Genomic DNA, 20,915 nt, shown 5'->3' with positions numbered 1-20,915 from the left:
TATATAGAGTGGTGAGGGGGCGGGTCCTCAGAGGAGGTTGGCTCTGGAGGCGGAGCTAAAAATCTCAATCTTTTCTTGACAGTTAAAATATCCATCCAAGTGCGGGAGCTTCGAAACAAGTTGGAGATCAGATCTCCAACTTGCCAGATTTTATCTGACCATACCTGAAACGGGACAGCCAGCATGGTCCTGAATATTCCTGTGTCTGAATTGAAAGTTTCCAGCACAAACAGGTCACAGGTAGTGTCCGAGTTCATCTCACGGATGCTGGCGCGTAAAAACCAGTGCCCAGATGGAGTAGTTTTGCTTTCCCAGACAGCGCTAAAGATAATCTTACCTTTAGCAAGTTCAGGATCAGAGGGAAAGGGTTGCAGTTTAGCTTGCTTGAAAGGTGGAGGGGAAACTTTAATTTCTCCTTCCTCACCTTCTTCTCCTCCTTCTTCTTGCCTTTCTTTATCATCCTCTGGTTGTGGGGTTGATTTTCTCTTGCGAGGAACTGCCAACCTTAACACTGCCCAGTCGTTGTAGGTCAGATTGCATGTCACTGATGAGGCTGTTAGTTGTTCTTTTTCTTCCTCGAGCTGATACACAGAGAGTTCTCCTGTTTCATAACGAAAAAGGTATCCCCATTTTCCAGACATTCCATAAGGTTTCAATGACCACTCCTGTTGCAGGACATGGCATGATGGATTCTGCACTCGGCACAGAAAAAAGGTAGCCTTGCGTGGCGCACCCAATGTGCGGTCTGGGTTCTCATAAACAGAGACTGGTGTCTCACAAAGGAGCGATGTCCCACTGGGTAACACTGTGCGGTGTCGTTTTTTCCCCACGCCGGATGAAGGAGTTTCAGAAGACGCAGGGGGTGATCCAGAGGAATCAGGCGTAGGGGGATGCTTGGAGTCCTGGAAGGTGGGAATCTCGTGCTGAATTGAGGATTCGAATGCTGATGGAGGTAGGATCAGATTTCTATCCAGGAGTGTAGAGGATGAAGCATCAGTGATGAAGCAGGGTCTCGTGATGGTTTGTCCATCTGCAGATGAGCCACATGGCAGTCGATTGGTTTCCTGATGTCTTCTCTTTGGAGGCTTTTCTCTTTTAATGCGAACCATTATTTTTTTTTGTTTGTTTGTTTGTTTTCTGTGAGATCAAAGTGGATCTTCCTCTAACAAATGCAACAAGTAGAATGACAGGGCCTCCGAAAATTATTTAAAGCAGAAAAACAGAAATCCCACCCCTTTATCTCTATTGGCTCATTCATAAAAGTGGGGCTGGGGAATCTGCCAGGAGCAGGAAGATAAAAGCAGTTGGGGGTGGAGTCTATCTGCGTGAGGAGGAGCTGCATTGGTATAACTGGGTCAAAAGTCACAAAGAGGGCCTGACCCCTTATTAACCATTTGATATAAAAGAGAAGGTTCCAGAATGTTGTCTGTTTTATTTTGATAAGAACTTAATTTATATGATGCAAAAGAGAAGGTTCCAGAATGAGAATATTCCAGAATGCTGTCTGTTTTATTTTGATAAGAACTTGATTTATATGATGCAAAAGAGAAGGTTCCAGAATGTTGCCTGTATTATTTTGATAAGAACTTGTTTATATGATGCAAAAGAGAAGGTTCCAGAACATTGTCTGCTTTACATTGATATCAACTTAATTTTATATGATGCAAGAGAGAATGTTCCAGAATGAGAAGGTTCCAGAATGTTGCCTGTATTATTTTGATAAGAAATTATATGATGCAAGAGAGAGAGAATGTTCCAGAATCATGTCTGCTTTACATTGATATCAACTTAATTTATATTATGCAAAAGAGAATGTTCCAGAATGCTGCCTGCTTTACATTGATAAGAACTTAATTTATTGTGATGCAACAGAGAATGTTCCAGAATGAGAATGTTCCAGAATGATGCCTGTTTTATTATTGATAAGAACTTAATTTAAATCAAAACATATGTTTTTATACGATAAGCATTTTATGACGCAGATTTAACGGTCGTTTTATACGATAAGCATTTGATGACGCAGATTTAACAGGTGTTTGTGTGCGATAAGCATTTTATGACGCAAATAAACGGATGTTTGTGTGCGATAACATCGATTTTGATTTGGGCGTGGCATTTTAATCCATCAAACTCGATTAATTAAAATTTGACAGAAGCTTGTACCATATATTTTTCACACCGATAAATAGACGATTTTTGATTGACCTTGGCGCCAAGACTCTCAGAAGAAGAAACATTTCAGTTCTTAGCTGATGAAAAAATTCCTCATTCCATTTGATTCATTTTTTGAGCCCTGCTTCGGTCTATACATAACACCTGCGAACAAGCACTCAGACACCCACAGACGCAGAAACATGCACAACCTTATTTCACTTAAGGTGCTGAAGATAAAGTGTGATTTTGCGGATGGCTCGAGGCAGCGTAGAGTCTTAGCTTATTTGTGGCTGCATGTGTTAATGGGGCTTGTGTTCGAACAGCACAATCAGGATGCAACCTATTCCCATGTCACAGCTTTTGCATATCAGTGCTTTGCGGGATTGTTATATTCTTGCTTATTGCAATGTAAGCAGATTGTTTTGTAAAATATGTAACAGAAAGTAAGACAATAACAAGTACACTGCTTTGTTGCAGCAGGTTATACCTTTTTGATCCAACGTTGGTAACATCCCTCCTTGTTTAGGCATGCTTTTCCATTCCGCAGTTGTCTATTTAGATCCATTTTGTCATAAAGAAAAGCATAAACGTTTCTTTTCTTTGCTCGTTTGCACTTTTTCAGCTTTGCTCTCAAAACTTCAGAGATCAGGCCTTTGCAATAGCCACATTAAAACATTCAGTTTATCATCTCTAAGCGACATTGTAAAAAAATCAAGCATAAGGTAATGGGATGTTGCTTCAATGTTTTGACTTATTGTTCTTCCTCTTCACAATATCTAGTCTGCACTTCCCTACTTCGTAGTGGGAATAGTGCTCTCAGGCTTCCAAGCTTCACCAGTTTTTCCCAAACATTCATAAAAATAAAAATAAAAACATTTCAGCTTCAATAGACTGCAAAACATGTCTCCAAAAATAACATGCTTTTGAGCTTTTGTGAAAATGTATTTGGCTTTTTATTTTGTTTTTGTAGAAACAAATTTTTCTTTTAGGTCATATCAATACAGTAGTTTCACTATGGATTTTGGCACTTCATTATCAGCTTTCGTTAGCATCTTCACAAAATCTCTTCATTTTCTTCTGGGGTTGATTGGCACCAAAACACATAAAAAGAAAAAAAGTACTTTTCTCCTTGAAGCGCATAAGAATTTCACACTCACCATGGTTTTTATACTGGCATATAACTTTTGAACAGATAACTTTTCACCTTTAAGCATCTGGAAATTGTTTCACGGTATGTCACATGATTAAATAAATAGATACATAGGATGAGGACAGAGAATAAAATATGTAGACATTGCTTGTCAGAAGACGCCTGCTCTTTCTAGTATTTGCTTCTCATCTTCCACCAGTGCTGGTTAAAGAGAAAATGTTTAATTCCTGGGATCTGCTTTCCCAGAAGAAGTGAAGTTGGCTATCCTTGAAAAAGTCTTGCCCTTTATCCAACTTATTTTCCACATGTTAACCTTTGCTTTTGGGACATCTTTAGCCACGCTCCATTTCATGCTACAGTTGAGCATTTCACCTGTTTTGTTTATCTGTTGCCTCCCAGTAAATTAGAATACCACTGAAAGTTTAATTTAGTTTAGTAATTCTTCCCAGCATGTGAAAGCCATATATGATGTAATTAAATACACACAATGCAATTCAAGGGTTTACTTGTGTTAAAAAGTAACAATTAGGACTTGCAACTAACAAAATCTCAAATTTTAGTTTATCAAAAAAAAAAAAAGAAAAAAAAAAGAAATATAACATATGTGCAATAAAAACGGAATGATATGCAGAAATGTTATGGCTGAAATCACTGGAAAGACTGGACCATTGTACAGTAGACAGTAACTTACACCGTCTGCTAGGAGGGTATGTTATAAAAGATCAATGCTAAACAAGCTGGCTTTTCTGAGACTTGATTCCAGGCACATTAATAGAAAGCTGAGTGGAAGAAAAAAGTGAAATAGTATATGCTATGCTGTATTGATACAGAAATCTATGCAGAATGAGCCTCAGCCAAGTAGTGAGCTCATGTACTCCCACAATGCATAAAGATGCAGTTCAATTCGGTCCATATTTCTGCATTAAAGCTTTTTTTTATTTATTTTTTTGTCTGAAATAATCTTAGAAACTGTATACTGTAGCCCATGATCACACAAAATAAGTTCTTCCAACATTTGGCCCTGTGGGAATTGAATCAAAATAACTTCAAAAGTTGAGGGGTTTCTCTTCTTGAACTGAACTGGTCTTTGTGAAGGATGATCGCAGCGTCTTCATGTGCTTTCCAACGTCAGGGACAGCCTTTCATATCATCACGAAGAAGCATGTCATGTGTCATACATGAAATGATCACATGAAGCTTGTTAGCACATATTCACATGAAACCAACATGTGCAATATGCAAGCTCACCTTTGCAGAAATTCTCACAGCCGCGTGAGAGCTGCGAGGTTGACAGGTGCTCTCAATCTGCCTCTGCAGTTATCTTCTTTAACACTGTTATTTTTGTGTAGTTTCCTCCAAACACCTTTCCACTCAGGCACAGTCCACATTTCTCCCTGTTTTTTTCTGTTTCTGTAATTCTCTTCTTACCTCACAGTTCATTATTTTCATTCCTTCTCTCCCCTTTTTATTTTTTATTTTTCCAAATTTCTTTCATACATCTTCCCACTAATACTCTTTTCAAACTCTAAGGTCTGTACTGACATAGTATTCTGTGGGTATACTTTTCTTGTTATTGAGTAAGGATGTTGGATTTCTCAGTTATAAAATCAATCTGAATTTTATTTGAAGATGAAATTTAAGAAAACAAATCAGCAGAAGAGGGTTGTTTTGCCATCTATCAGACTAAAGTGGAGATCTTGGACTTATGCTTAATGCAATAGAGAGATAGGCTTATTGGGAACATGTAAACACATCAGATCATATTTACAAAATAAGCATTTTTATTTTGACCAAAAACTGCAGTGGATCAGGTTGTTTCTGTTTTTAGGCGGTATGTTCTGCTAGATGCCTTTTTACACTCCCCACGCTCATTTGTTGTAGTTTTTCTTTCCTTTTTGGATAGCTTTAGTCTTTGAAACAACACATTTTTGGTGGTATCATGTGAATATGATCATCCTTGAAGGTTGCAAGACACAAACTAACATTATTTCCTGAAATTTGGTGGATATATCGACTAAACTGACATTCCATCGAGGACTAGATGAGATTCCCGTCAACGCAAAGAAATAAAGACTTCAAAATTGACTTTGAATTATGACTTAAAACTATTTATGTAGACTAATTTCACACAAATTGATATTTAAACGCCTTTATTGACTTTTCCACTTGCAGAAAACATACGTAAATATTACATCAGAACAATAAAAGTCTATTTTTACAGAAACAGAAACACGAGTTTGATGAAAAGTATGTTTAATACCTGCTTAAAGGTTGTTAGTTTCAAAAAAGATACTTTTAATCTGACAAACTAGACTCTATGATATTATGGGAACTAGTTATTGAGGGCTTTGTGAGTGAAGAAGAAGACTTTTGATGGTTGGGCTTGTTTTATGTAATACCATCTTCGCTTTTACTGTCCTGGCCCTTGTTGTGGAAATGTTGTAGTGTTTATGTAATCTTCTAAAAAACAAAACAAAACAAAAATCAAAACACAAGGTCTATTCAATCTGCCACTCAATTCGCTTGCTGTCATTTCCTTCCTTTAGGGACACACATTCGGATGCACAAGTCCACAATTTTGTTCACCTTTTTGCTCTGCCTTACCATGTGCCATATTCAAGTAACCTTTGCACTTATTTAGTCACTCACTTTCACTTGTGCACACATATGCACAGACACAGCGTATACCAGCACGCTGGATTAGGGGTACAGATTAGAGATTAGGGCCAGCGGTTGGATTACATAGAACTCTTCCAGCCCCTCCTCCACCAAAGGCCCAAAGCACCTCTGGCCCGATCATCTCCAGTGGTGACGTTTCATAAAACATCAGCCAGAATTTTGCATCAGTGATATATTTTTAAAAAATATTCAGTCTTAAAAAGTGCTATTTCCCCTGTCTATTTCTCCTTCATCTGCCTGTCAGATTCATTGTGTTTGTATTGCCCGTTTTCTTCCCCTCCCCCAAATTATGTCCAATTAAACATTCTCTCTAATGCGAGTACGCTCTTGAAGTTTACATTTGATACTATCATGCTCAGATCTTAAGTCGGCCAAATGCAGAGACGGGTACCACACAGGGAGAAGATAAACTGCGCTATTTTAAAGACAGAACCGAAATGAAGCGTTTAACAGAGATGGATGAAGTCAGGTATTTAGAGGAGGAGATGGACCATGGGGATGGATGACTGGACCTTCCAAGTAATATGTTTTCTACACTAGATGGAGCGTATAAAGGATGTGGGTGAGGACTGCCGGAGGACGGAGATGGTATATTGATTGCTGATTCACTGTCTTGATCCCTGTTGTTTTACCTGGGTGTTCAAGGCCTCATATTATGTTCTGGGTACTATTTATCTACCAAAGTACTACACACACACACAAACTTATTTATATATATGATGACATGTGCAACATTGCTAGAGGGAGTTACTGTAAGGTGGAAGACAAGTATCAATCTGTGTGTTGCTGCAAACTGTATATGCTGTAGTAGCGATATAACTCAAGACACAAGCAAAAGCTTAAATATGGATGTTATGTTTATTTATTCATTTTTTCCCCCAGTAAAACCAAATGCATGTTGTGCTGTGCAACAGAATTACACATGGCTCTTAAATAACTCAGCTGCTTGCATCTCTTTTTGTTTTTATTTTCGGGCATTGCCCTTGATTATTAAAGTTTAATGTGAAAACTTAACAGGCGCTGCATGCAATCTGCAGACATTAGTAGTGTACAGAGGAGCTTAGCAGGAAGCTTAGTATCTGTTGACAAGTCTGGCACGCAACCAGGCTGCCAGAGGCATTAGCTTCCAGATTTGATGGGAAACTGATTTGTTTGTCTCTACAAGTCAATAACACTGAAAACCACATCAAGAATCTTTGTATCGACAGTTGCCTAGTGTCTTTGACTAATGCAGATCGTACTTTCTTTTTTTTTTTCTGTAAAGCTGTAATTATTTAACTCGCCTGATAGTTATAATAATAATACAATCTTAATTCATTTCTTTATTTACTAGGTGAATGCCGTGATGCCATTTGGATGCCTTGCCCTGAGAGATGGGCGGATTTATGACAGCATATCTGATGTCACGGACAAATATGAGTTTGGTCAAGTCCTTCGAGCGTAAGTACCATGAAGTTTTATGGGTGGACTTTTGGAAACTGTTAACCTTTTCTAAGTGCCTTAGGGTAGTTCTTATTTTTTAAATAAGATTCTGGGACGTCATTATTAGTTTCTGTACTTGCAGCAGATGGAGGCCATGTTGTAGTAAGTTGGTGGAAATGCACACAAATCCTCAGAGGCTGCTTGAATGAAGTAAACTCAGATTTTGTGATAGGCTTCCATGTGTGCAGTGTTATCAAAGATGATTTGTTTGTGTGCTTTTTCAGGTTTTGTAGTTATTTAGAAAGTATCTGGCTAGAGACATTATCAGCTAATTGGGCAAACCGATACAGCTGTCAGACTAATTGAAAACACAACTAGGTGTAGCTTAGTGAGTTAACTTAATATTAATTAGTAGTAGTAATAAGCTAGTTATCTTATAATTGACTGAATTAATGTGCCTTGTAGATGGAAGTATATTGGTAATACATTGGTATAAAGTGTTTCACTTGTTTTACAAGCCAAAAATATGAGCTGCAAATTGAGCTTTCATATGATTAGTGATAGTTTTTTTAACTGCTTCAGGAATTTATTTACCGCTGCGGACGTTTGTGCACAACTGGTAATTATTACGGAAGAGGAAGAGTTCACTGAGGGATGGGGAGTCAACATAATGAGATTAAGAAAGTTCTCTTACAGTAGTATGTAAAAAAAAAAATGTTGCATTTGTTTCATTCCCATCTAGCTAATAGGGAGCTGAAGCCCCCTGCTTAATGACAATAGGGTTCTGTGCTGTGCATTTTTCCTAACCAAGAATTTAAGATGACTTTACTGTATTTTGGTAGAAGAAGCGGCTCACCAACATTACCTTTCATGCAGGAACCACCAGTGCATAAATTGTTTAGCTTTAGTCTGAACACGTTTAACTAAGGGTTTAACTTTAGTAAAGCATAAATCTAGAGTTTGGTGGATCTTAGAAGAACTGTCATCTGATTATTCTCAAGTTCTTTATATCACTATTCTACATTTAGCTCGTTCTGTGGCACATTTTTCTAATTTTCATCCCCAGGTCTACAAAAAATGACCCTGCTGCTCAAGAACCTTTCATTTTCTTCTTCAGCACACTCCACACATATGTGCACTCTAACCATATGCATGAATACCAATTGGTGAAAGAGGCCATATGGCGACATCAGCATCTGGCTTCAGAAATTCCTGCTCAGATTTTGCATAACACACGCATACAAATACACACAATCATATTAGCAGTGAGAAAGCAGGCTGAATGACACATTTCTTTGTTAAAAATGGGTATATAAATGTTCATAAAGATAATAAAACTGCACTGAAAAATAACAGTGTATGTGCATTTTCAAAAAGCCTTTTTTGTTGTTAATTTATATTTTGAATCCACCTCTAATTGGAGGGAAATGAGCAAAGAAGAAAAAAAAATATTTTTTTCAGAAAAAGAATTAAACAGAACCACAGATTAAAACCTAATATTAAAGCTTCATTATGCACTTTTTTATAGTTTTATTTTTCATCATATTGCTTCTTAAAATTCATTTGCATGAAGCCCTATAAGCCCTCGAAGGATAAAAACCTAATGATTCCCAGACGATGGCAGCAATAGATCCTTTGCAAAATCTCTTACTTATAGCCCCTTTTATTTAAGCCAGTGGCTCACCTCCCAACTAAATTATTTCTGGGTATTTCACAACACAGCCAGCGTTTGCTTTATTCCAATTTGAATACCACATCTCGTTTACTCTGGAAACTTGTAGCAAAACGAGGCTCTTAAAAAAAATGAACAGATGCTTCGTTTAGTCTTTTCTTTGACATTGTATTTACGTTTGGTTCCCTTCTGTCTGCCTGTTTTCTTCTCGGTGTAGGAAGGAGTTTTGTGAGCTGTGCCTGGCAAAGGACAGACAAACAGAAAAGGTGTTTGTCTGCAAGAAATTCTTCAAGAAGGACGGGAGGAAAGTCCGCAAGGCCGCCAAAAATGAGATCATGATCTTAAAATTGTATGTAATCAGTTCGCAAATAGAAATAGCAGCGTATGTGCTAGCGAAAAAAGCAATTAACTTATGAGATGTTTTAATTAAACTTGACCCATAATGAAACCTGAATTAAGTTTGCAACAGCGAAGATACGTTTCAAACCTATCAATGTTTATCTGAGTAAATTTAATGATGGGTTTAACAACCATAAATTTACCGCAGTGGCTGATGACCCAAGTAAGCCACACATACGCAAACAATCAGTAAATTAACCTATTAATTAAGTCCTCTGTAAATAAAGTGAAAGGATGTTGAAATCTCCTCTTCTGTAGAATACAATATTGGTCTATATTAGTGGAAATAAGACTCTCAGCTGGTTGGTTGGAGCAGAAAACATAATTCAAACACAAGTTTGGAGGTGAGAACATCTTGGTCTTTCCAGGTATTCAGTAAATTTCAGTTATCAGTTATTCACTTTTTTTGGTATAAAAGTGAATGTTGTTTTTTTTTTCACATCTAGAGTTGATTTCAGATGATTATTAGAAAGTTATAATATCGTTTTAGTCGAGACAAACTCATGTCCATAAAGAACGAGCACTCATCTTTAAACTCATCTCAAAAAAAACATAAAAGAGAGAAAAGATCCAGCTCCGAATCGTGTCCCTTTGATTTGAAGGAATATGCTTTTTCAGCTGAGCTGTTTGTCAGAAATATTACATTCATGCATATAATAAGTTCAGGACCTTTCATCGTGTATTATTCATGCTTTTATTAATGTTGGGATACCATTCATTTTTTTAATGCTCCATTACTCATATGACTTGGCAGCACTTTGCGCTGCATCCTCTCTGTCTTCTGAAGAACTTGGTCACAGTCCAGCTGTATTTAAAAGTTCTGCCTAGAAATAATGACTCTTGCTGTACGGCTGACATTTTCCCTGTGGAACAAACTCAACATGTTCTCTAGTTAGAAAGTGTCTTGCACATCATGTGCAATTTGTTAAATAAAACTTTAAATACACCTGTAATATCTACTGCTGTAAAATATTATAACATTGCAATGTCAGAGTTATAAAAGGGGTTTCAATTATTTATATAACACAAAATCAAATTGAGCGATCTTTGAGTTTCAGCACAAAAGTGCTATTACTGCACTTTTGTATTGCTTACTGACTTTTTAATTTTATCTCCGAGCCTAAACCAATTTTTGACCAAGCAGTTTTGCTTGATTTCAACCTTGAGAAAATGTACAGGTAAAATCACAAATATGAAAAAAAATAAAATAAAAATCCCTAAATCTAAATGAGGTCTACATACATTTTTGAAACTGGAATCGGGTTTATTGTCATTTTCTCTGCTATATGTGTTTGTGGCTCAAGATTTTGTATCAGTTTTCAGATTTGTACCAGTGCAGGCAAGTACATGAATAGACTGAAACCATTTTTTTTTGTTGTCAATTTTATGAAAACCTTGTCACTGCAAACCTAGACCCCTGCAGCCTCTAACATATTTTGGGTTTTCCAGGGTCAATCACCCAAACATCCTTCAGCTGATAGATACATTTGAAACTCGAAAAGAATACTTCATCATCCAGGAACTGTGAGTACTCCTTTCAATTTACGTTTCCTGTCCACGCTCCCTATATTCGATGTGTTAATTGCATCTTAGCACACAGAAGCCTTTCAGTTGAGAGGTAGATGTTTAATATTTCCCGTTATTACTGTGTACTCCAACTCCCCTGTGCAACAGAGGAAGATGTTAGATTTGATGAGATGTTAAGTATCTGTAACACTCATTACTCGGTGGGCCTGAAGCATTGCTTTGGAACAAACAAGTCTGTACAGGGAGAGCGGAACCGATTAATCCGGGACACAACCAAATATGCGTAAATTGCGTCTTGTGCAATCCAACATTTGTAACTTGGTTTAAATGTCATAACATATATTAAAACAAACAGGACGAAGTTTTTGTCACTAATAAAACACAGAGAAGTGAACTAGTTTAAGCGACTGCATTTGTCACTGTGTTCATTAAGCTACTTCGGAGCTCACTTTTCAGTCTGGGCTATAGTTGTCCTGCTGAGAGCAATATGTGATAATCACTCTCATCATTTATCTCCAAAGATAACTTAAGTCCTTTAGAGTAATAACCAGGAGCCTTGCTTTAATTGCTCAGTAGCGATAGCTCCAGGCCAGCTAACGCAAAGCACTATGTAAAAACACATTAACAGCAATACAAGGATTAATCTGCATTGTTAAAAAAAGTCAGCAGGTGTATTAGCCAATATATGTGGCACTGTGCAAAGTGGCAAATATTTTTTTGTGTGTGTCTAACTCTCTGCAGTGCCACAGGGGGGGATGTATTTGACTGGATTCTGGACCAAGGGAATTACACAGAGAGAGATGCTTCGAATGTTATCAGACAAGTCCTGGAGGCTGTGGCGTACCTACACTCCCTCAACATTGTTCATAGGAATTTGAAGGTACAGTCACTTTGTTTCTATCTGAGATTTTATTTAGTGCTATCCAACAAAATCAAAATGTAGCACGCTGAAGTTTGTTGTTTCAATGTCAAAATAAATGCTATAACAAAAACAAGAGGTATGATTAGTTTTACAGCTACCTCAGATAGTTTAGACATCAACTATCTATAGACGAGTTGATGTGCCTGTGGATGTAAGAAGATAATAACTTTATAGCATAAGCTGACTTCTTCACCATTACATCCCAGGATGCAACACTCTGCATTTGACAGATTTCTCTGAAGAGACAGATGAAAGCATCTCTCTGTCTTCTCAGTTCATAACATACTTAACATTTCATTTTCACTGTGGGAGTAAACAATTTCTTTATGGCTCAAACGACTGTCTGGTGACACTCACAGAGCATACAGATCCATGTCTCTAACTTTTAATAAGACGCCATTAAAATGAAACAACAGAGTTATCTATCTACAGACTCCACCTACTGGTAGAAAGTGGGTATATCTCTTCAATCCAGTAGGTTTGGACTCCTACATTTTGTCATCAAGTTGAATCACAGTGACATATTCAAATTAAAATAGGTCATGCTTACAGCCTCTGCTTGGCTTGATATCGTTATTAAATCATGCTTGACCTATAAAATCAGAAGTCATTTCATCTCCCCTCTCTGTCAAGATTGCACTGCAAATAAAATACAAATATGCTGTGCGTGATTACTCTCTTTGCAATATGATTGGAAACAAACACAGACTTGAACATGAATTGTATAAACATGTAAGTGCCATTTTAGCAGTTTTCACTTTTCCCTATTTGTTTGACTAGAACAGGAGTCTTCAACTTGTGGACGTGGAACCACCAGAAATAACCTCTCACAAGCATTTTGCATAATGGTGCTCCATCTTTTTACATCAGTGCTCCAAAAAGTGGCTCTTTATTCAATTCAAAATGTCTGAGTGGATCATTCTGGGAAGTTTACAAATGTAGCATTTCTTAAGCAAGAACCCACATCAATTGACCATTTGAAGGTGTGAGCAATATGTTTTTTTTTTTTCATTGTTTGGTTAAGAAAAGCTCAGATTTAAATTTCCTAAGTTTATTTGTTTGAATAATTTAGGAGAAATAAGGAATATCAGGTAATCAAGTAAAGTCAAATGTATTTGTATGGAACATTTTTAGTAACAAGCCAGTTCAAAGTGCTTTACGTCATAAAAACATCATAGTCACTATTTATGAAACAATCAATAAACATTACATTCTGTCAAACCTATAAGTTGTTATTGCTGCTTAAGCAATTCTTCTCTAATCTGTTGTTTAATTCACAGCTGGAAAACCTAATGTACTACACAGAAAACAACCACAACAAAGTAGTTCTGCGAGATTTTTACCTCTCCAGATTTGAGAATGGACCAATTACAGAGCCATGCGGAACACCTGAATACCTTGGTGGGTCACTCTTTTTTTTATGTTCCTTCATTTATGATTATCCTTTTTGCTTATCTTTTCTCACATATATATATATATATATATATATATATATATATATATATATATATATATATATATATATATATATATATATATATATATATATATATATATATATATATATATATATATATATATATATATATATATATATATATATATATCCATCTATTTTACCTTTTTTGAGATAAAGTGCCATACCATAGCAGAAGATTGATGTTGTCCTTCACCTTATTGAATTCTCTGTGAACCTTTAGCGCTTTGAAAGAAGAAAAAAAAATCTATCAAGGATAAATGCTCACTCTGAAACATTACATCCCAGAAAAATATAAATGAGATTGAAAGTGTGCAGCCCTTGCTCTCCTCCTCCCATTTAGCTTCTCCTTTTATCTGCTTTTTGATTCTGCGTGCGGTCGGTCTCACTCCTCTCCATCTTGCCGATGTTTATGTGAGGGCAACCTGAAAGTGCTAAGCTGTGCTTTGGTCTTCTCTGCAGTTAAAGGCCAGGGCAGTTATTCATATTGATAAGTCAAGTAATGAAATCAGTAAATAAGAAAAGAGAATGTAGGTGCCAGTGGGAAGAAGGATATGAAAAACTGAATAGTGGGAGAGACAGGCTTGGAGAAAAGCTGTTTGTGCATCTGGAGAAACTGATGAGGTGGAGGAGGATAAATTAAAACCCGGAAATCTATTTGCCTCACACACAAACTCTGCATTTGCTCCTGTGCTTTCAGCTCCCGAAGTGGTTGCTCGTCATCGATATGGCCGTCCTGTGGACTGCTGGGCGGTGGGGGTGATAATGTTCATACTGTGAGTCTCTATTGCTAACTCGAAACCGTGCAAACGTGCAAACCAAAACTTTAACAGGGTTTTGTTTTAACCAAAAATAGTATTTACCATCTGATGAAACCAGAGGTTTGCATACATTGTACAAAAGACACCAAACATTTTTCTCTCTCTATCCAATACTAATTCAGACTAAATGTTTCTTCCAACTCAGAAATTGACACACACTAAGATTACTATGACTTTAAAGAATTTAGGAAAGCCCAGGTGATGTTAACAAGACTTTGTAATCTTCTGATGGGTTCATTCACAAGACTTAATTAGAGAGATACTGGCAACACCTTAAACACAATGCATTATTATCTGACATCATGGGAAAATCAAAAGAAATCGCCCAACATATCAGGAAGAGAATTGTGCCCCTCCACAAATCTGGTTCATTCTTGGTTTGAACTACAGCCTGAAGGCACCATGTTTTGTGGTCTGATCAACTAAATAATTATAATTTTTAACAGCATAGGAATATCAACCCATTGCACTGTTCAGGAACAAGACCATCTCTGTGTCCCAGAGTCGAATGTATTTGGGTGCAAAATGTGTATATCACTCCAAGAACTAAAATAAAAGAAGATACCGGAGATACTGGAGATAAGAGAGCATCATTGTCCACAACTTGAAAAACAAAGTGTAGAAATGGGCTCAAAGAGGAAGAAGCCATTATTCCATAAACCACATAAAAAGAGCAACATTAGAGTTTCAAATGCACTCAAGGACAAAAAGACCTCAGTTTTTGGGCACAAACGGGATAAAAGAAAATGTCATTTCGGATTAGTTTGCATTAAACTTTGATCTCTGTCTGGGCAGCTCTAAAATGGTATCTGACCAAGGTGGCTAAGGAACTTATCTCTATTACACCAGTTCTCTCAAGAGCAATGAGGCAAAAATCCAGAAAACCTTTGTGAAAAGGTTGCTGTATAGTTCTAACCCATCAGGATAATCATAAGAGTTGAGTCAAGTCTTGCAGGTTAAAAGGAAACATAGGTAGATTGTTCTATTTGAAGAAGGTTATGAAAACATGCTTTAATATATATATATATATATATATATATATATATATATATATATATATATATATATATATATATATATATATATATATATATATATATATATATATATATATATATATATATAATGTAATCTTGTAATCTTGGTAATCCTAATTCATCAAAAAATGCAGTTAGATTTTTTCCTTGATAGTGACAAAAAGAATATCTACATTCTTATACAGTGTATTCAAACATCTGGTTTTGCTATAAATATTATTTGTTCCATTTTTAATGTAACTACTTTTCCGGCAGCTTATCGGGCAACCCTCCTTTCTATGATGAAACAGAGGAAGAAAACACAGATCTACATAATCGCATCATCTTCTGTCGCATCGTTGCTGGGGACTTTGAGTTTGATACTCCTTACTGGGATGAGATTTCACCTGCAGGTGTTTGCCTCAACCACACGATGGCACTAAACACCCACTTCCTCTAAACACAACTACAGTTCTGAGCTCAGTTTCAAACCACCAAGAGTGACAACACAGTGTAAAAATATGAATTCTTCTCATATATTTTAATATTTTGTCACACTACAATAACAAATCTGAATGTAATTTTAGTGATATAGACCAACATCAAGAGGTGCACAATCACAAAGACAGAAGTTTGCGAGATTTTATATATATATATATATATATATATATATATATATATATATATATATATATATATATATATATATATATATATATATATATATACACACACACACACATAGATGATGTAAACTTTTTTGCAAGGCACTGCCTGCATTTAAGTTGTCATTAGTGATGATGTAAAATATATTTCTGCTGCTTTTCCTACCTCAGCAAAGGGGCTTGTGTGTAGACTTATGGAAGTGGACCAGATGCTGAGAATCACAGCAGAGGATGCTCTCCAGCACGAATGGTAAGTGTGATGGTGAAAGCACTGAGATTTTATTTCCTTTTGCATCTATGGTGCAGTTGTTTAACTGTTGTACTGCATGTGTTTTGTATCAGGATTGCAGGAAATGGTGCTTCAGAGAAGAACTTGAAGGATGGTGTATGTGCCCAGTTTGAGAAGAACTTCGCAAAGGCCAAATGGCGGGTATGAGCACACTCTATTGCTCTGCTTGTAGCATCTGCGACATAGATAATATAACAGAATGACCAGCTGACTAAATGGAAGAATAGGCTGAATCCTGTGGCCTAAAGTACTTTGAGCTCACTACACAGAGATGTATTTTAAATTTGTAAAAATATAAGATGGGATTGCTGAGGAGGAAGAAGGGAGAAGATGGCGGTGCTGACCTAACAGCATGAGTAACAGGTATAAATTTCTTTTTTTCTTTCACCATGTGTTCCCAGGAGATAAAGGTATTGTTTTCCACTATGATTGAGAGTAGAAGGACAGAGTGTGAGGAGAAACTCATATGAAGTGATTCAATAAAACATCATTTGACAATGGAATATTGTTTTATTTTTTTAATTTTAATGAGTGTTAGCTTGCAGATATATACATTGGAGTCAATATTTGTAAAATCTCTGGATAATGCCGTAATTATGTTTAGGGTTTCAAAGTTTTTCTCAAGCTCTGCTCCTTCCTACTGTCACTCTGCCTGTCCCAAATGAGATCCATCCACTCTGCTCCACTTTTCTTCACTGGAGAATATTCAAATGTTCAAAGTGGCTCACTCTGTACCTTTCCTACTCCTCATCTGCGCTAGTTTGCCTAAGCATAGCGGTTAAAAAGGTACTGATTACCAAAGGGAACAGAGTTTTGTTCTTTATTGTATTCTTTTTTTATTATGTAGATAAGGAGTTGGCAAAATGAAAAGGAAATAAAGGATGTGGGCCACTGTTGACAACTGAACTACAGTGATTTGAATTGTAAGGCCCTCTGGTGTTCCTCTTACACAAATCCTGGCTCATTGCCCCATACTGTTGGTACATCCAAAACACACACCAGTCATGCATAACATCATGACCACTAACAGGTGAGGCAAATAAAGCTGGTTATATGTTAATTATCACACCTGTGAGTGTGTGGGATGTATTAGGCCGCAAGTAAATATTGTATCATCTAAAGATAGAACCAGAAAAAAAATGTGAACCATAATGACCTGAATGAGTTTATCAAGGGCTCAGTTGTGACATGTAGAGGAGTAAGTCAGAGCTGGTAAAAGGTAAGAAAAGTGGTGAGCTGATGATGGTCACCAAAAGTCTAATTTATGCACAGGATGGGAGACACTGACTTGTGATTCAAATGACAAGTACCTAAAGCTGAAATTGCTCAAGAGGCTAATGCTAACTTGTCAGAATGCATTGTCATTTGGTGTATAAGCTGCTCCAATGCTAAAAACTTGCCAGGGCAGTCATTCATCCAGCAGCCCGTTGTGTTTTTGAGTTAAAAATGTTTAAAGTTGAAAATATAATTTGAAAATATCACTTGATAATTATACATTATTGAAAGATTGAAGATTAGTACCTGAACATCAACTATGAAGTCTTAAAAATGCAAACATTTTAAAAAGACTTAAACAAATAAGCAATTCTTAGCCTGGTGGGGGCACAAGAAAAGTCTGGTGTTCCGCCAGGCTTACACTGGGGGAAACCCTGCCATAGAATGTTTTAAAGGGCCTGAGGAGTCTGGGCCTCAATAGGAGGAAGGGGAACATGCCAATTTTAGGTTGGTGGTCATAATGTAATGCCTGATCAGTGTACATACAGATGCTGTTTAGGTAAGTCACCTTTGATTCAGCGGCTTTTCATTTTCAATGAATTCAAGGGAATTCTGCTTCCTGGTTTACAAGCAACTACTAAACTCACACATTGTCCCAAACACCTTTAGTGTTTGTGGGTCAAAAGATACCAGTTGAGTAAACACATCAATTGTAAAGTGAGGTGTACACAAATATCTTACTCTAAGCAAACAGTCAAGGAGTTTCTCGGAAAGTGTGAGTGGTGAGATTGATTTAAACCAGGTTATAATGTGTCACAGCTTCTTGGAGGTAAAAGAACTGACACTAATATTTCTTCACTCCACAGAAATGACATCAATGGGGATGTTGACGCTAAATCATTCTGTTTCAACAGACATTCTGTCAAAAACTTGTCTGTGACAAATTTTGTGAAGGTAATCTTGTTTAACAAAGCCCTCTTTACCCTGTTTTTCTTTACCTCCTATTTGCAGAAAGCAATTCGTGTGACAACCTTCATGCAGCGGCTGAAGAACTCTGAAGCACTGAATGACAGTTCAGTTGAAGTTAAAAGTAGGGAACGGATAGGAGATGGCGAAGGGGGTGTTTCCCAGGGGACAAGTGATGAGGGAGATAAAGGGACAACAGATGAAGGGATTACATCAAGCAGTGTTTCTTTAGAGGTTACTGTTGAAAATACACAAGCTGGTATGGAACAAGATGAAGGTTCCGTTAAGATAGAAGAAAGTCCAGATGAAATAAACACCTCAAGGGGTCCATCAGTTGGAACGACACCATCAGATGGGAAGGACCCTCTTGGACAATCAAGTTCAGGTCCTAAACTAACACAGGAGGAGCTTACTATGACTGGGGTGAAGAAGGGAGCTTCAGATGGAACCAGGAAAATTGCTGCCAATTTGGGTCAAACTAAAGTTGTTCCAGACATTAAGCAGACTTTGCCGGTGATTCCTGAACCATCAAAGCTGTTAGAAAGTTCTCCAGGTGCAAATCTGGGCAAGCAGCACACATCTGCTTCCCCTGAGCCCACCAGTAAACGTAAAATGCCTGCAACATTTCATGGCTCCACCGCTCCTCCCACTGTGTCAGCCTCACCAGAGAAGCAATCAGCCACCCATAGCACACACAAGGATGAGACTGACAGAAGCTGGTGTCAGACACAAGTGCCTGAAGCGGTTGCAGAGAGGTCAGTGGTAGCACCAGTTACACCTTCAGTAGGTATAAGTGGGGTTGATGCAGCACTAGGTGTTAGGTTGAGAGGTGATGGCAGTCCTGTGGGAGGAAGGGATAGAAATACCAGAAAAACAGACCGACACAGTGCAGAGTTTAGCATAGCCAGGACCCCTGCTGCAGCCTCGCAAGGTTGCTATGTAGCTGGCAGCTCCGCTAGTTTGGGTCGACATGCTGCACCATACAACCCAGAGGGTATCTCTGTAGGGATGGGAATGGCTGGGAGCTTTGGGAGTCCTTACAGTTCCCTCTATACAAGCAGAGGAGGAGGAGTAGGCATGTATGGGACTGGTCTACACCATGGAGGAGGTGGGAGTAGTACCACAACTGACTGGCAAATGGACAGTGTCATTGAACAGATAGAAAAGCAAATGGTTGCCGTACTTGAGAAGATTGAGGGAGACATGCCGTCGCTGCTTGAGCAAATCAGTGACTGTCCTAGTGAGCCAGCACGGGCCAGGAGCACACATGCCTCGCCTTCTGTTTCTCGCTCTCGTCCAACTCAACACTCCTCAACTTCAACCTCAACAACTCCTCCACCACTTCCCACCTCTCCAAGACCAACACTACCGACACTCCCCCACCTCGGTATTCCTCCTCCGTCATATCCTCCACCATCTCCACCCATGCAAACCTCACCCCAGGCTGTCAGGGAGCAGGAAGACAAGGATGGACAGAGAGGCGCAGCTCAGTCTAGCCAATCGCCCAGGGCTGGGATGGGTAGAGGACTATGAGGCAGGAGTGAATAAAGCAATGCACACCGCAAAATATTTGAAATTTTGAATTGATTATATGGTGGTGAGAGTTTGAAGACTGTAAAGAAGAATGATTAACTGGACTTTGGAAAGCTACTATATATTGCTGATTTTTATGATTCATATAAAATGTCTGTTTGAGAAAAATGTTGGTTAAAATTGAGCTCAATATCCAATATTTCCAAAGCTTGTTTAATTCTAAACTCTTTACTGTGTGCCTGAATATCTGCCACACAACAAATGTATTGCTAGCATATACAAGCAGCACTCTGCAAAGTTTAACTATCAGACTACAAAGGTATGAAAAATACAATAAACTACCAATAAGAGATGACAGGCACATTTGTATTATTACATATTGTAAATAAATAGAGAAAATTAGATTCCTGATTATCACTTTGCTCCCAGAATGTAAACCAGTTCCCTTCATAGCTAGCATAGCTTTTTTCAAAGCAGCTTTTCCCATTTATTCTTTTATTCCCTTTATTTTTGTAGCTCTTCAGCTTTTGTTGGAGCTTAGAGTCACATTGTGACACACAGATATGAAAGGCTGATCTGATCACACAATTTCTTGATTTGTGCAACATAGATAAACTTGAACTGTGACCAAAGTCTTGTGAGTTTCTAACCAACTGACATTATCCAGACGCAACACACTGTAAAAAGGCTTTGCAATCACGCATAAAACAATTTCTTTCATTAAAGTTTTTCAAAAATCGTGTCCACCAAAATCGTATCTTTTTTCTTGTTTGGTCATCATGGATACTTTGTTATTGTCACACACAGTCCTTCCTATTTTCACTCCTGTGTAGTGTAAACTATATTTCACTATGCTTTTGGCTGTATGTGCTATTTTCAGGTTCTGTGGTATTTTCCCCACTCTTACTACCATTATTCATAACCCATGTAAACTGTAAAATGTGCTCTGTTTGCAAGTCTTTCAATAAAACTAATAAAAACATCTGTTAGGGTGCGTAATTATTGTGT

At 37.6% G+C, this 20,915-nt stretch overlaps 1 protein-coding gene across 1 annotated transcript in view; it reads left to right on the top strand.

The window, feature by feature from the left end:
• camkvl (CaM kinase-like vesicle-associated, like) overlaps positions 1–20,889 on the top strand; it is a 44,379-nt gene extending 23,490 nt beyond the window's left edge. The window contains exons 2-11 of the mRNA XM_088007329.1: positions 7,317–7,423; positions 9,295–9,426; positions 10,926–11,000; positions 11,745–11,883; positions 13,206–13,326; positions 14,103–14,178; positions 15,516–15,652; positions 16,076–16,154; positions 16,247–16,334; positions 18,420–20,889. Coding sequence (XP_087863455.1) covers positions 7,329–7,423; positions 9,295–9,426; positions 10,926–11,000; positions 11,745–11,883; positions 13,206–13,326; positions 14,103–14,178; positions 15,516–15,652; positions 16,076–16,154; positions 16,247–16,334; positions 18,420–19,907 — 2,430 coding nt within the window. The 5' untranslated portion in view covers positions 7,317–7,328 and the 3' untranslated portion in view covers positions 19,908–20,889. The remainder of the gene's footprint in view (positions 1–7,316; positions 7,424–9,294; positions 9,427–10,925; positions 11,001–11,744; positions 11,884–13,205; positions 13,327–14,102; positions 14,179–15,515; positions 15,653–16,075; positions 16,155–16,246; positions 16,335–18,419) is intronic.
• The last annotated feature ends 26 nt before the right edge of the window (positions 20,890–20,915 follow it).

Source organism: Poecilia mexicana, unplaced genomic scaffold, assembly GCF_051168715.1.
Source record: "Poecilia mexicana isolate PSO_F unplaced genomic scaffold, ASM5116871v1 scaffold_7, whole genome shotgun sequence".
NCBI classification, from domain to species: Eukaryota; Metazoa; Chordata; class Actinopteri; order Cyprinodontiformes; family Poeciliidae; genus Poecilia; species Poecilia mexicana.
This window is presented reverse-complemented; position numbering and strand designations above follow the sequence as displayed.